Source organism: Erythrolamprus reginae, chromosome 3, assembly GCF_031021105.1.
Source record: "Erythrolamprus reginae isolate rEryReg1 chromosome 3, rEryReg1.hap1, whole genome shotgun sequence".
Lineage (NCBI taxonomy): Eukaryota > Metazoa > Chordata > Lepidosauria > Squamata > Dipsadidae > Erythrolamprus > Erythrolamprus reginae.
In genome coordinates this window covers 134,650,951-134,664,445 of record NC_091952.1, presented here as the reverse complement: position 1 = coordinate 134,664,445, position 13,495 = coordinate 134,650,951, and the positions used below count along the sequence as shown (strand labels likewise).

At 38.3% G+C, this 13,495-nt stretch overlaps 1 protein-coding gene across 3 annotated transcripts in view; it reads right to left on the bottom strand.

Annotated features, from left to right (window-relative positions):
- ATF6 (activating transcription factor 6) overlaps positions 1–13,495 on the bottom strand; it is a 111,012-nt gene that overhangs the window by 87,497 nt on the left and 10,020 nt on the right. For 2 of the 3 annotated variants that reach the window (XM_070746761.1, XM_070746760.1), the window contains exons 4-7: positions 11,709–11,809; positions 10,822–10,948; positions 5,138–5,338; positions 2,152–2,372 (exon numbers count right to left, since the gene is read on the bottom strand). In XM_070746761.1, coding sequence (XP_070602862.1) covers positions 2,152–2,372; positions 5,138–5,338; positions 10,822–10,948; positions 11,709–11,809 — 650 coding nt within the window. The remainder of the gene's footprint in view (positions 1–2,151; positions 2,373–5,137; positions 5,339–10,821; positions 10,949–11,708; positions 11,810–13,495) is intronic. The other variant, XM_070746763.1, reaches the window with a different exon arrangement.

Below are 13,495 nucleotides of genomic sequence, written 5' to 3'. Positions count from 1 at the left end.
TGTGACAGTCATAAGCGCAAGGACCAGTTATAAATGGTTCTAACCACTGCAGTGCTGTCATAACCTCAGTTACTAAGCAAATGGTCATATGTTGAGGACTACTTGTAAAAAGCATTAGACAGTACTTTTTCCAGACCTTTACAGATTTATTATTTTACAAACTTACAATCTTGTCTAATCAAGCAATTAGATATCTTCATAATTTTTTTTGAACTAGCAATTTCTCATATCCATGTGACATTGCATAATAGCACCAGGAGAAATTAACTTTATTATTGGGCCATTGTTAAGAAATGCTTAGGAAGCAGCCTGAACATATCACACCAATAAAATTCAGCTCCAATTATTATAATTTTATCCAATTATAAAATTCCGCTCCAATTATTAATTTCCCCCCATTCTAAGTAATGAAATAGTGATAGTGATGCCAGAATAATCCCTGCATCTCCCAGGAATGCACAGAGATTAAAGGATAAGGCTAGTTGAGTAGTTCTGTGCCGCACTGAATTCATTCAATTAACCCTATTTATTCTACCATTTCTTCCTCTTCTACAGAGTTGCTAAAAGCTCCCCTTCCAGCCATACAGTAGTGCCACTGGAGGTCGAACAGAATTTGTTTGCTTGGTGCATAGATTAATTGAGAAAGCTTTTTGGTCTCTGCACTGGTGATGTATTGAAGTGAGTTTTCACCCAGCTTTAACAGGAGTATTTGTACACATTTTTCTAGTATGTGATAATACGTTAGGCAGTGTGTTGATTTAGCTGTTTGGGTGTGGGGGGAATAAAGCACCGATTATACTCATTTCAGCTTCACGGACCCGATGCTCACCAGATGGTTTGACAAGGCATTTCCTTGGCATTCCATCTGATACTGGAAAAAATGCCAAGTTGTAAAGGCAGGAGCTGATCAGTAGTTTAATTTTTGTTAAAGTGACAAACCAGAACTCATTCAAACTGTATGATTGAATGCTTCCCCTACAATAACAAACATAAAAGCCTTCCAACATACAAAACTAATGTGACGGGATTTCTAGCCCAGTCCAGTCTATCTGGCAGCTTTCACATATACAGTAGTTTACTGACTATCTGAATACAGTCAGCCATAGGTAAGTATGTGGGTGCATGGGTGCACATAAAAACTCTCAGGTGCTAACTCTGGAACTATCTCCAACACCAGAAATAAAAAGGGCAAAGAAGCACCAATTGAAATGTCACCACTTGAATTTCCAAGCTTTCAGCAAGTATTACTTACCTTCCAGTATTGTCTTTAGTAGAAAATCTAGAAGATTGCTAGGTTATAGAAAAATGTAAATTGCAGGAAGGTGAAATCCCTCTCTGGACGTTGTATGTTGCCAATTATGCCATTAGTGGTGTGTGGCTAAAACATTTTTGGGATCCTGGAAGCAAATCTGCAGCAAATACCGTGTTTTTCAGAATATAAGACATACCTTTTAACCTCCCCCCAAAGGGTGAAAACCTGGGTGTGTCTTATATACTGAATGTAGCCCCACCCAGCCACCCCCATCCTTTGACTTCTGCCTCCCAGCAATTTACCTCCTTGCAACAAATAGTGCAGAGCCTGTTTAGCATAAGCAACTGATTTTCAGCCTCACGACCCACAGCTGATTCAGCAGGCTGCAGGCAGGCCATGTGCTAAAATGGAAACTAGCTTCTTTTAAATAGCAGAGAATAATGTATATTTCCAGAGAGCCATATCAACTTTAACAGCATCTGTACAAGTATAATCTGAAATGCAACAGTGTCTTGTTTTAGTATGAAGATAAGGTAGCTGAGTTAAACCCTGACTTAGTCATATTTGGAGTAGATCCATTTAAATAATTGGGAGGAGTTACTGTGACTACATTTAAGAAAACTTTCTGCCATGAATATACTGCCATAATGCACATTTCTCAAATTCTTTGCTATTTCTATGGGTCAGACATGCATAGAAATACACACTAAATAGTATATATCATCTGTACTGTTTGTTGGGAGGGAAATTGCTGGGAAGCAGAGGCAGATTTTTTCCCCTTGTTTTCCTCCCCCAAGACTAAGGTGCTTCTTATACTCCAGTGTGTCTTATATATGAAAAATATGGTAACCTTTCCAGGTGGAAGGGCTAATTACAAACAGGAGCTGGAAAGAACTTACATCCAAGTTTGTGTTTGAGGAAGTAGTGTGAAGAACAGGCTTAGCTTCTGCTAGGTTTCCACTGGTCAAACTCTTTCCTGCTGATTGTGGTAATACACTAATGGTGTGACCTGTTAAGGGTTTCACTATACCATTCACAGCAATGGCTGGATTTGAAGCCGGAAGGATTCCAGATGTCTGAAGATGAACCACAGCAGGCTGAGAAAGCATTAGTGGTTGACCTAAGATAGGAACAAAACATTTTGATATAGTGATTTAGCACTTATCAAAAACGTTAACTTCAATGCATTCTATGTTTTGCCTCATGATAGTTGTACAAGGAAGACAAAATATTGCTTTACTTTATAAAGAAAAACATATATAGGCCTAGAACATTTTTATCTAAGCATGCAGTAATTTTCGAAGAATTCAAATATATTGTTTTTAGTCATATTTAATAAAGGCTTGCATTTGCACACTGAAGATTCCTTCATTTAAATACCATACACTTGGTACTTTTGAGGTTGTAATTAGATTTTAAAATGTTTGCTATGTGTGGTACAATTATATAGTTAGAACAGCAGATTGGACCAGAGGGCCACTTCTACAGTATCAACCTAATATTACCAACAACTCACATAATGTCTATCCACAAATTGTTCATAAGCAACACATCTAAACAGAGCTGCTTATCAACCAATGTGCTACAAATAAACAAAAACTGAAAATCATAGATATACCATTTTTTAACATTAGCTTACTTATACTGTGTATATCTACTCATTTCCAAAGGAGACAAGATCATGCAGATCGCCCAGGATTGGTGAATGGCCAGCCATTCCACTTCCAATGTATTAATGTTAATTTTGATATATTTACAACATAAAAATATAATGATATAAGATATAATGAATCCTTCTCACCTTTCCTATAAACTTCTATTATTGGTATCTCATTATTATATTATTTTGTTATTTGTATATACACTGAGAATTTATACATCGGAGACAAATTCCTTGTGAAAAAAAAGCTTTAACGAATAGCAATCACCTCTTCCTATGCTTAAGTAAAATAAAAAAAATATCCTTTCCCAATGTTTTCACTAAAAATCCTCAATTTCTTGCTAATACAAGCAGTCTTCGCTTACTCAACACAATTGGGATCCGTGGTCATAAAGTAAAAAATCAAATGACCATCCCCAGTTTATGATGCAGTTTGACAGTTCCAGCTGTCATGGTTAAGTGAATCACCATGGGTCACTAAGTGCAACACTGTTTAACTGTAACTTGCAAGTTCCTGATGGCTTTTCCCAATTGCTTATTGCAAGCTGACTGTGAGGGTTGCAAATGTGATTATGTGGCTACACAACGTTGCTATCAGTATAAATATGTGCTAGTTGCCAAACACTCAAATCACAATCACACGAGTGCTGGGCACTATGATATCTCCAACTTCAAGGGTCACTTGTGTCTCATTATTCAGTGCCATTGTAACTTTGAACAGTCACTGAATGAGCAATTGATAAGCAAGGACTACCTTTAATTAGAGGTCAAGAATCCTGTCATTTGGAAATTAAATTACTTTTTTTCACCACAATTTTGCTCCAAAAAACCCTTTTAGACATAGAACTTGATATGCCTGCCACTAAACATAAATTTGAAGGTTGGACCTATTAGCGGTACCTACATACACTTGTAAGTGGCTCATAAGCTTCCTAACGAAGGGGAAGCAGCAGGGGAAGCTAACGAGAAGCACATCAGATAGCCGTACAATTAGCAAAGCTCCCACCCTCCCCCAGGCTGGATGCTCTATCCGCTTCTCTCTCTATAGTAATGACTGCATCTCTAACGATCCATCTGTTAAACTACTGAAGTACACAGATGACACAACAGTGATTGGACTCATTCAAAATAATGATGAATCCACATGCAGATGGGAGGTTGAACAACTAACCTTGTGGTATAACTGAAACAATCTGGAACTAAACACACTCAAAACCACAGGTGGTAGACTTTAGGAGAAACCCTTCCATCCTTCCACCTCTTACAATACTAGACAACACAGTATCAACAGTAGAGACCTTCAAATTTCTAGGTTCTACCATATCACAAGATCTAAAATGGATGCCTAACATTAAAAACGTCATCAAAAAAGCACAACAAATAATGTTCTTTCTGCGCCAAGTCAGAAAGCTCAAACTGTCCATGGAGCTGATTATATAGTTCTACAGAGGAATCGCTGAGTCTGTCATCTGCACCTCTATAACCATCTGGTTTGGTTCTGCAACCCAACAAGACAGATACAGACTTCAGAGGATAATTAGAATTGCAGAAAAAAAAATGCTACCCACCTGCCTTCCATTGAGGACCTGTATACTGAACAAGTCAAAAAAAGGGCTTTGAAAATATTTACAGACCCCTCACATCCTACACACAAACTGTTTCAACTCCTACCCTCAAAATGACGCAATAAAGCGCTGCACACCAGAACAACTAGACACAAGAACAGTTTTCCCCCCGAACGCCATCACACTGTTAAAAAAATATTTCCCTAAATACTGTCAAACTATTTACTAAATCTGCACTACTATTAATCTTCTCATCATTCCCATCACCTGTCTCCTCCCACTAATGACTCTATGACTGTAACTTTGTTGCTTGTACCCTTACAATTTACATTGACTGGCTCCTAATGTGATTTGATTGCTTATTTGTACCCAGACTATCATTAAGTGTTCAACCTTATGATTCTTAATGAATGCATATTTTATTTTATGTACATTGAAAGCATATGCTCCAAGACAAATGACTTGTGTGTCCAATCACACTTGGGCAATAAAGAATTATATTCTATTAAAATTGCACCCATTTAAAGCAATTCTACATTAAAAATACTTAGCCATCCTCTCTTAGGCAACTGCGGTGTCTGCATATTTCACATTCAACATCATTTGCTAATCCCAACAACAGACATGACATGTATTCCTTTACAACTTTAACCCATATACCTTTTGGAGGTGCCGGCTGAATAGTAACAACTGGCTGCTGGTTGGGCAGCGTCAGGAGTGTGGGAAGAGCTGGAATGACAATGGCTTTTGCCTGGTGACTGGGCTGCGTCTCACAAAAGGCACGCAACACAGGCTTGGGCTGAATTAACGGTTTTGAGGCTGCTGGATTACTTCGTTTAAGGGTCATCAACGATACATTTGCTGTAGAAGAGAATTTGCATCTAAAGTTGCTTTCTTTTAAAAGTTATATTCCTTCTCATGCAATGGTTTGCAGTTCAATAGAAATAGTTGTGACAACAGGGAGGGTAGAAAGAGGAACTTTGTTAAATGAAGCAAATTGTACAACACAACCAGGGATCAAACCTGCCTTTAAATATTACACATTTTACTTATTTGTAATATATGAGATGGTTCAAATATATCAGCTGGAATCAGACAAAGTAAAGCCTGGCATTTGCACACACCCTTCTCTTCCTTCCGTGCAATAACTGTATTGGTTTTTAATTTGCTCAAATCTTGGTTCATTCTTACTATAAATTAGAAAAGATGACGTAAACTCATCGCTGGCCTACTTCAAATAAATGACAGCTCGCTTTCAAGCACAGTTTCTAGTTTATTTTTAAAAAAAATATTTTATTGATTTTTGATTTTGAAACAAAACAAAAACACAGACAAAACACAGAACATTAAAAAGGAGCCAAAACTGCTCCATTCTTCTCAGAAGTCACTGAGATTTTTACAAGTCGTATTAAAAGGGAGAAAAAGGTAAATAAAGGGAAAAATGTCAACTATATATAATACTAAACTACTATTTAAAGAATTTGCATGATTTTATACCATCTGATATAGAAATATACTATTACATAAGTATTCTTTTGTTCCACCAATCATAAAACTTATACCAAATTTTATTATATTCCGATTCTTCTTGTCCTTTTAACTGCCCTGTCATCATATCCATTTCAGCACAATCAGTAATCCTAATGATTATTTCTTCTTCTTTTGGAATTTCAACATCCTTCCATCTTTGTGCATAGGCTAGCCTTACTGTCGTTAAAATATGTATTAATAGATATTTAGTTTCTTTTTTAAAATTTTGGGATGTTATACCTCGTAGAAAAAATTCTGGAGTTTTGCCCACATCATCTTGTGTTATTTCTTTTAGCCATTTCTCTATTAGGTTCCAATAATATTTAGCTTTAGGACAGGTCCACCACTGGTGATAATAAGTGCCTATCTCTTTTTTACATTTCCAACAATTCAGTTGGGAGTTCAGATACATTTTAGAAAGTCTGTAGGGTGGCAAATGCCATCTGTGAAACATCTTCATCTGGTTTTCTTTAAATACCACAGACTTTGTAATTTGCCAGTTTCTAGTTTAAATGGAAAGATAAGCCAAGACCAGAAAGAAATAGTGAATTAAGTTCAATTGTAAAAGAGAAAAGAGAAGCACACAAAGACAGGTTTTCCTTTATATCCCTTCTTTCTTGTGCAGTGGTAAAATGCTGCTGGTTCACTTGTGCCTGGCGGTTGTCAGAGGTTGCGAAGGTAGCAGAAGGCTCCACCCACCTGCCTGGATGTCACAGAATGCTTTGCGCATGCAGAGAGGGTAAAAGAACCCAAATGGCCTTGCACTGCTTTCATGACTGGCTCTCTGACAACCAATAGGCACGAGCGAACCGGAAGCATTTCACCCCTATGCTTGCTTACTTAGTAAAACATTACAGTCTTATCAACTAAATGGTTTATACACTAGAAAATAAATGAATAGCCTTAACTACAGTAACTATTTCTCATTATGTTTTAGCTATATCACTGCACACCTCTGTTTAAAAATCACATAGAAACATAGAAGACTGATGGCAGAAAAAGAGCTCATGTTCCATGTAGTCTGCCCTTATACTATTTCCTGCATTTTATCTTAGGATGGATATATGTTTATCCCAGGCATGTTTAAATTCAGTTACTGTGGATTTACCAACCACGTCTGCTGGAAGTTTGTTCCAAGGATCTACTACTCTTTCAGTAAAATAATATTTTCTCATGTTGCTTTACAAGTAAAATAAGGAAGACACTACAGAAAAAAAAGTGGCAAACACCAAATTATCCTAAACTACCTCAACACTACATCATTACATTTTAAAACTCAAAACAGTATTTTAATTGAACTAATTAAAAGGGTTTTTTTTAAATAAATAAATATAAATATAAATATAAATATAAATATCTGGGGAACTGACAGCGAGGTAAGTTAGAATCGACCCATGATACATGTATTTTCATTTTCATTATTATCAAAAATTATCAGTTGAGGTGACTGGGCCCGTACTTGTCCACCTGTCTGGGAAGAGTTTCATCTGGTGAAACCTGATGAAGTGGACAAGGCCATTGGAGCTGTGAGTTCCGCCACCTGCTTACTGGATCCGTGTCCTTCCTGGCTGGTCTCGGCCAGCAGGGAGGTGACACGGAGCTGGGTCCAGGAGATTGTCAACGCTTCTTTGGGGAGAGGGTCCTTTCCGGATCCCTAAAAGGAGGCACTTGTGCGCCCCCTCCTCAAGAAGCCTTCCCTGGACCCAGCCATTCTTAACAACTACCGGCCAGTCTCCAATCTTCCCTTTATGGGGAAGGTTGTTGAGAAGGTGGTGGCGCTCCAGCTCCAGCGGTCCTTGGAAGAAGCCGATTATCTAGGCCCTCAGCAGTCAGGATTCAGGCCCGGCTACAGCACGGAAACTGCCTTGGTCACGTTGATGGATGATCTCTGGCGGGCCCAGGACAGGGGTTTATCCTCTGTCCTGGTGCTTCTCGACCTCTCAGCGGCTTTCGATACCATCGACCATGGTATCCTTCTGGGCCGGCTGGAGGGGCTGGGAGTGGAAGGAACTGTCCTTCAGTGGTTCTCCTCCTACCTCTCCAGTCGGTCGCAGTCGGTGTTAGTGGGAGTCAGAGGTCGACCTCTAGGCTTCTCCCTTGTGGAGTGCCTCAGGAGTCGGTCCTCTCCCCCTGCTATTTAATATCTACATGAAACCGCTGGGCGAGATCATCCAAGTGCATGGGGTGAGGTATCATCAATACGCGGATGATACCTAATTGTACATCTCCACCCCATGTCCAGCCAACGAAGCAGTGGAAGTGATGTGCTGGTGCCTGGAGGCTGTTAGGGTCTGGATGGGTGTCAACAGACTCAAACTCAACCCTGATAAGACGGAGTGGCTGTGGGTTTTGCCTCCCAGGGACAATTCTATCTGTCCATCCATCACCCTGGGGGGAGAAATCATTGACCCCCTCAGAAAGGGTCCGCAACTTGGGCGTCCTCCTCGATCCACAGCTTACATTAGAGAAACATCTTTCAGCTGTGGCGAGGGGGGCGTTTGCCCAGGTTCGCCTGGTGCACCATTTGCAGCCCTATTTGGACCGGGAGTCACTGCTCGACTACTGTAACGCTCTCTACATGGGGCTACCTTTGAAAAATGTTCGGAAACTTCAGATCGTGCAGAATGCAGCTGCGAGAGCAATCATGGGCTTTCCTAAATATGCCCATGTTACACCAACACTCCGCAGTCTGCATTGGTTGCCAATCAGTTTCCGGTCACAATTCAAAGTGTTGGTTATGACCTATAAATCCCTTCATGGCATCAGACCAGAATATCTCCGGGACCGCCTTCTGCTGCACGAATCCCAGCGACCATTTAGGTCCCACAGAGTTGGCCTTTTCTGGGTCCCGTCGACAAAACAATGTCGATTGGCGGGACTCAGGGGAAAAGCCTTCTCTGTGGCAGCTCCGACCCTCTGGAACCAGCTCCCCCCAGAGATCAGAATTGCCCCCACCCTCCTCGCCTTTCGTAAGTTCCTTAAAACCCACCTCTGTCTTCATGCATGGGGGAACTGAGATATCCTTTCCCCCTAGGCCTATACAATTTATACATGATATGTTTGCGTGTGTGCTTGTTTGGTTTTTAATAAGGGTTTTTTAGTTATTTTAAATATTAGATTTGTTATATGCTATTTTTATTATTGTTGTTAGCCGCCCCGAATCTACGGAGAGGGGCGGCATACAAATCTAATAAATAAATAAATAAATAAACAGACACATACATAAAGAATTGTCCTAAAAGTTATAAATACAGAAGCATTAGCCATCACGATCTCCGGAACATTAAAAAAATATATTTAAAACTACTAAAAAACTACTAAGCTTTCGTCAGTCTCTATTGACTTTGTCAGAGTATAAAATCCCCATTGAAGAGATGCTTGCTTTTATGTGATGCCATTCAATTTACATGTTCAACCCACCTTTGAGACAGAGAGAGAGAGAGGGGCGGGGGGAGGGAGAGAAAGAGGGAGAGAGCATTTTTATTATATCTTATCCTACTTAACATAATTAAAGCAAAGGCTTGCTTCTATTCTCTAACCAGTTGTATCATATATTTTAAATCAAATAATATTCAGTTTCTCCTTTTTCTTTTATTTCCATTGTCAGCCTAACCATCTCAGTGCATTCTAGCTTTCTTTATCATCATTCCATCAGAAGGTATACAATTCTGGCCGCTATTATATGCATTATACATATATTGGGTTTTTTGGTTGTAATTTCCTACTAATATACCCAATAGAAATAACTCCAGTTTTAGATCTATTTGTTGTTTGATAATTTCCTCTAGCCACTTTCTTATCTTCATCCAATATTTCTTTCCTTCAAGGCATGTCCACCACATGTGGTAGTATGTTCCTTACTTCTGTTTGCATTTCCAACATTCCGCTGGTCTGTTTGGGAACATTTTTGCTAATCTTGCTGGGGGCAAATGCCAGCGATAAAAAAGATTATATAAATTTTCTCTGTATGACGCCGACATTGTCAGTTTATAATTCCCACACACAAACAATTTTTCCCAGTTCTCTAATTCTATGGTATAGCCGAATTTTTTTCCCCAGGTTATCATGGGTTTTTAAACTGTTTCTTCTTCCATTTTGAATCTCAGTAGATAACTGTATGCTTTTTAAAATCATTTTTCCTCTGTCCCGTGTAGTATTTTATCCAGCTCTTGTTGTTCCCAATAGAAACCATACTTTTCTATGTCTTTTTTGTAGTTCTACTGCATTTGTAGATAAGGCCACCAATCTATGTCAATTCCCTGGTTTTTTAAATTCTTGATTCGGTTTTAATTTTCCTTGGTCATCTAATATATCTTTGTATCTTGTTATTTTGTCTAAGTCCACCACATTCGGGTATATTAATGCTTCCACAGTTGATAGCCAGATCAGTATTTTATGTAGTGGTTCTTCTTTATTTTTTCCCATATTAGTAAAAGAGTGTCTCTAATGCCTTTGAAAATAGGTATGTCTTTTGTTTTCCCCCACCCACAGAAATGTATGCCAGCCTAATTGTAAATCATGACCTTCTATTGCCAGAATCTTTTTAAAATAACGTGAATAATTGGGATTATGTCTTTACAGTGAATTATCTTTTCTATAATACTGCCTATTATATGAGCATACATAATCTAAAAACAAGGAATGATTCTCAGGAATTATTTTGTGTATATGCTAATGTACCTAATATCTAGCAAACCAATGAAAATGTCTTCTTGATATTTAACTAAGTGAAAGACACAATTCTTAGCTATTTTTACTAGTTTAGATCACTGTTATTATTCCCATATTGGAAAATTGGTAGATAAAAATCATACCTGAAAAATGCGTAGTTTTAGATGAGGACTTCTTATTTTGCTCTAAAGGTAATGATGGTTTATAGCTGTGTTTGTCATATAATGATGCAGTGGATAAATGAGAATTAGTGCCAAGCTCCACACCTTCCTGGCAATGTTTTAAAAAAATTACAAACATTGTAATTCTTCTTGTTACAATAGACAAGCAAAAGACAAATAAAAACTGGCAGAACTATTTTTCCCAGTTATAGTTTAATCACAATGCATTAAAAAACACTTTTGCATAACATAGGAGACCTCAAAAATTCTAAACTAGGCCAAAAAACATTTGCATTTCCATCCAAAACTGCAGGTTCACAACTATGGAGATTGTTAGTCATCCAGGCCATGGTTGTCCCAAAGGTGCTTTTTCAAGAGGCAACTGGATTTTCTGGTTTTTCTTTCAAGACGTTTTGCTTATCATCCTTGGATGTTTCTTCAGCTTTGGCTGGATGGTGGGGAATGGAATGCATTCATGTCCACCAACTACCATAGAAGCTGATGGGGGGTGGATAAAAGAATATGATGGAAACACAGAATTAAGAAGACATGGAAAGCTATTGAAGCCACAAACTTGCAGATCTAATGGATCGTCTGAGTTTCCAGATTTGGCAAATTTATCTTCAGACTACAACTTGCTCACTGACTCTGCCACGTCTCCTAACCTTGTACTCTTTGTATCACTCCTTCTGAATGCTAAGTGGTTCCCGAATATTTTTAAAAGAACCCAGTGCCAGCAATAAAGGAAACGTTAACCAGCAATGCAATTGTTCCTTTGCATCTGGATTACTCGATGACAATAAAGATTATTTTGAATATTGGTTAAATATTATCTCATTGCATCTAACTAGCCCAAAGAAATTACTTACAGGTACGTGTTGTACTGGAGAGTCCGCAGGTAAAGGAGAAGGAACTGAATCTGTTGAAGCAGTTGGTGAGAGAGGTTCTGCTTTGCATCCTATATCTATATCTTTAATAGAAAGAATTAAAGAAAATTAACAGATTCCTCTCAAGAAGGATGTCATCCAAAGGTATATTCCACATTCAGTACACTGGGGATTGAAGCATAGTGCTTGAATGGTCAGGCTTTAGTTCACAGCCACTCTGCATTCTCCTCATAAATAAGGTACTGGAGAACTGGAATTTATTTCTCCTACAGAATTTTTTTTACTATAATAGAAAGTAATAGATCATTTTCTTTTGTTTTACATGGGCATTTGGACTAAGCCCTTTTCAGAGAGATTAAAACTATGTCACTAGCTTTTTTGAACAAGCTGAAATTTTCCCTCAGCTTGGAGGGTTTCAACTTTTTCTAGTCCTTTTAAATCTGAAGTTGATTAAACAGTTACACCTCCATAGATATTTCAGACATATTTATTTATTTATTTAATTCATTCATTCATTCTCTATGCCAGTGTTTCCCAACCTTGGCAACTTGAAGATATTTGGACTTCAACTTCCAGAATTCCCTAGCCAGCGAATGCTGGCTGGGGAATTTTGGGAATTGAAGTCCAGATATCTTCAATTTGCCAAGGTTGGGAAACACTGCTCTATACCAAGTAACTCTGGATGGCTTACAGTTCTAAAATGTATGCATCTCTATAGCTTTTTCATGCTTTAAACATAATACCCCAGTCTCTCAGCTTTTCTACTTTGAATTTAGTTTCCAATTGCCTCCTTAACCATTCTTATAGTTCGTTTGTTCTTTTCTCCACCACAACAGAACCTTGGGGTATCCAAAACTGGAAAAAGTACTTGAGATGGAGTCTGAGGAATTCAACATGGAGCAAAATTATTACTTCCCAAAATGTTAAAACAATACTTCTGTAAATACAAACTAAAATACAGACACCATAATGCTAACTTTTACTCAGCATGATAAAATACAATTTCGCCTACTATAAACCACTTTTTTTCTAATGCATTTTTTTTGCAATTAAATTATATGCTGTTATTTTAAGCCATTTTCCTAGTTTGTTGATAGTATTTTGATTAGTCATAGCTTCAATTCTATATTAACAAAAATAATGAATGTCTAGACCTCCGCATGCAATATAGTAGGCCTTGCTAAATGATCATTTGTTTAGCACCTGTTCAAAGTTACGGTGCTGAAAAAAGTTACTCATGATCAGTCCTCACACTCACAACTATTGCAACATCCATGCAGTCACGTGATCTTAATTTGGGCTCTTGGAAAGCAGACTACACTTACAGCAGTTGCTGTGATTGGCTTGCATTTATGACAGCTACAGTCCCCTGTGGTCACATCACTATTTGCAATCTTTGCAATTTGCAATAGTCAGCTTCTGGCAAGCAAGTCAATGGGGAAATCAGCTGGAGGTAGCAAGTCACATTAATGTAATATCTTGTTTAATGACTGCAGCTGATTCACTTAATGCTAGTGGCAAAAAAAATTAAAAATATGGGCGCAGTTGTCTGATGCCTCACTTCAGATGCACCACTTAACAATGAATTTCCTGGTCCCTATTGTGTTGTAAGTTAGAATAGATCTAGTAGGTTATGTAGTCTAACCCTCTGCTCAAGCTGGAGACCCTATAGCAGTGATGGCGAACCTTTTTTCCCATGGGTGCCAAAAGTGTGTGTGTGCATGCTATTGCACATGTGTGGGTGGCCACACCTATAATGCTTGGGGAGG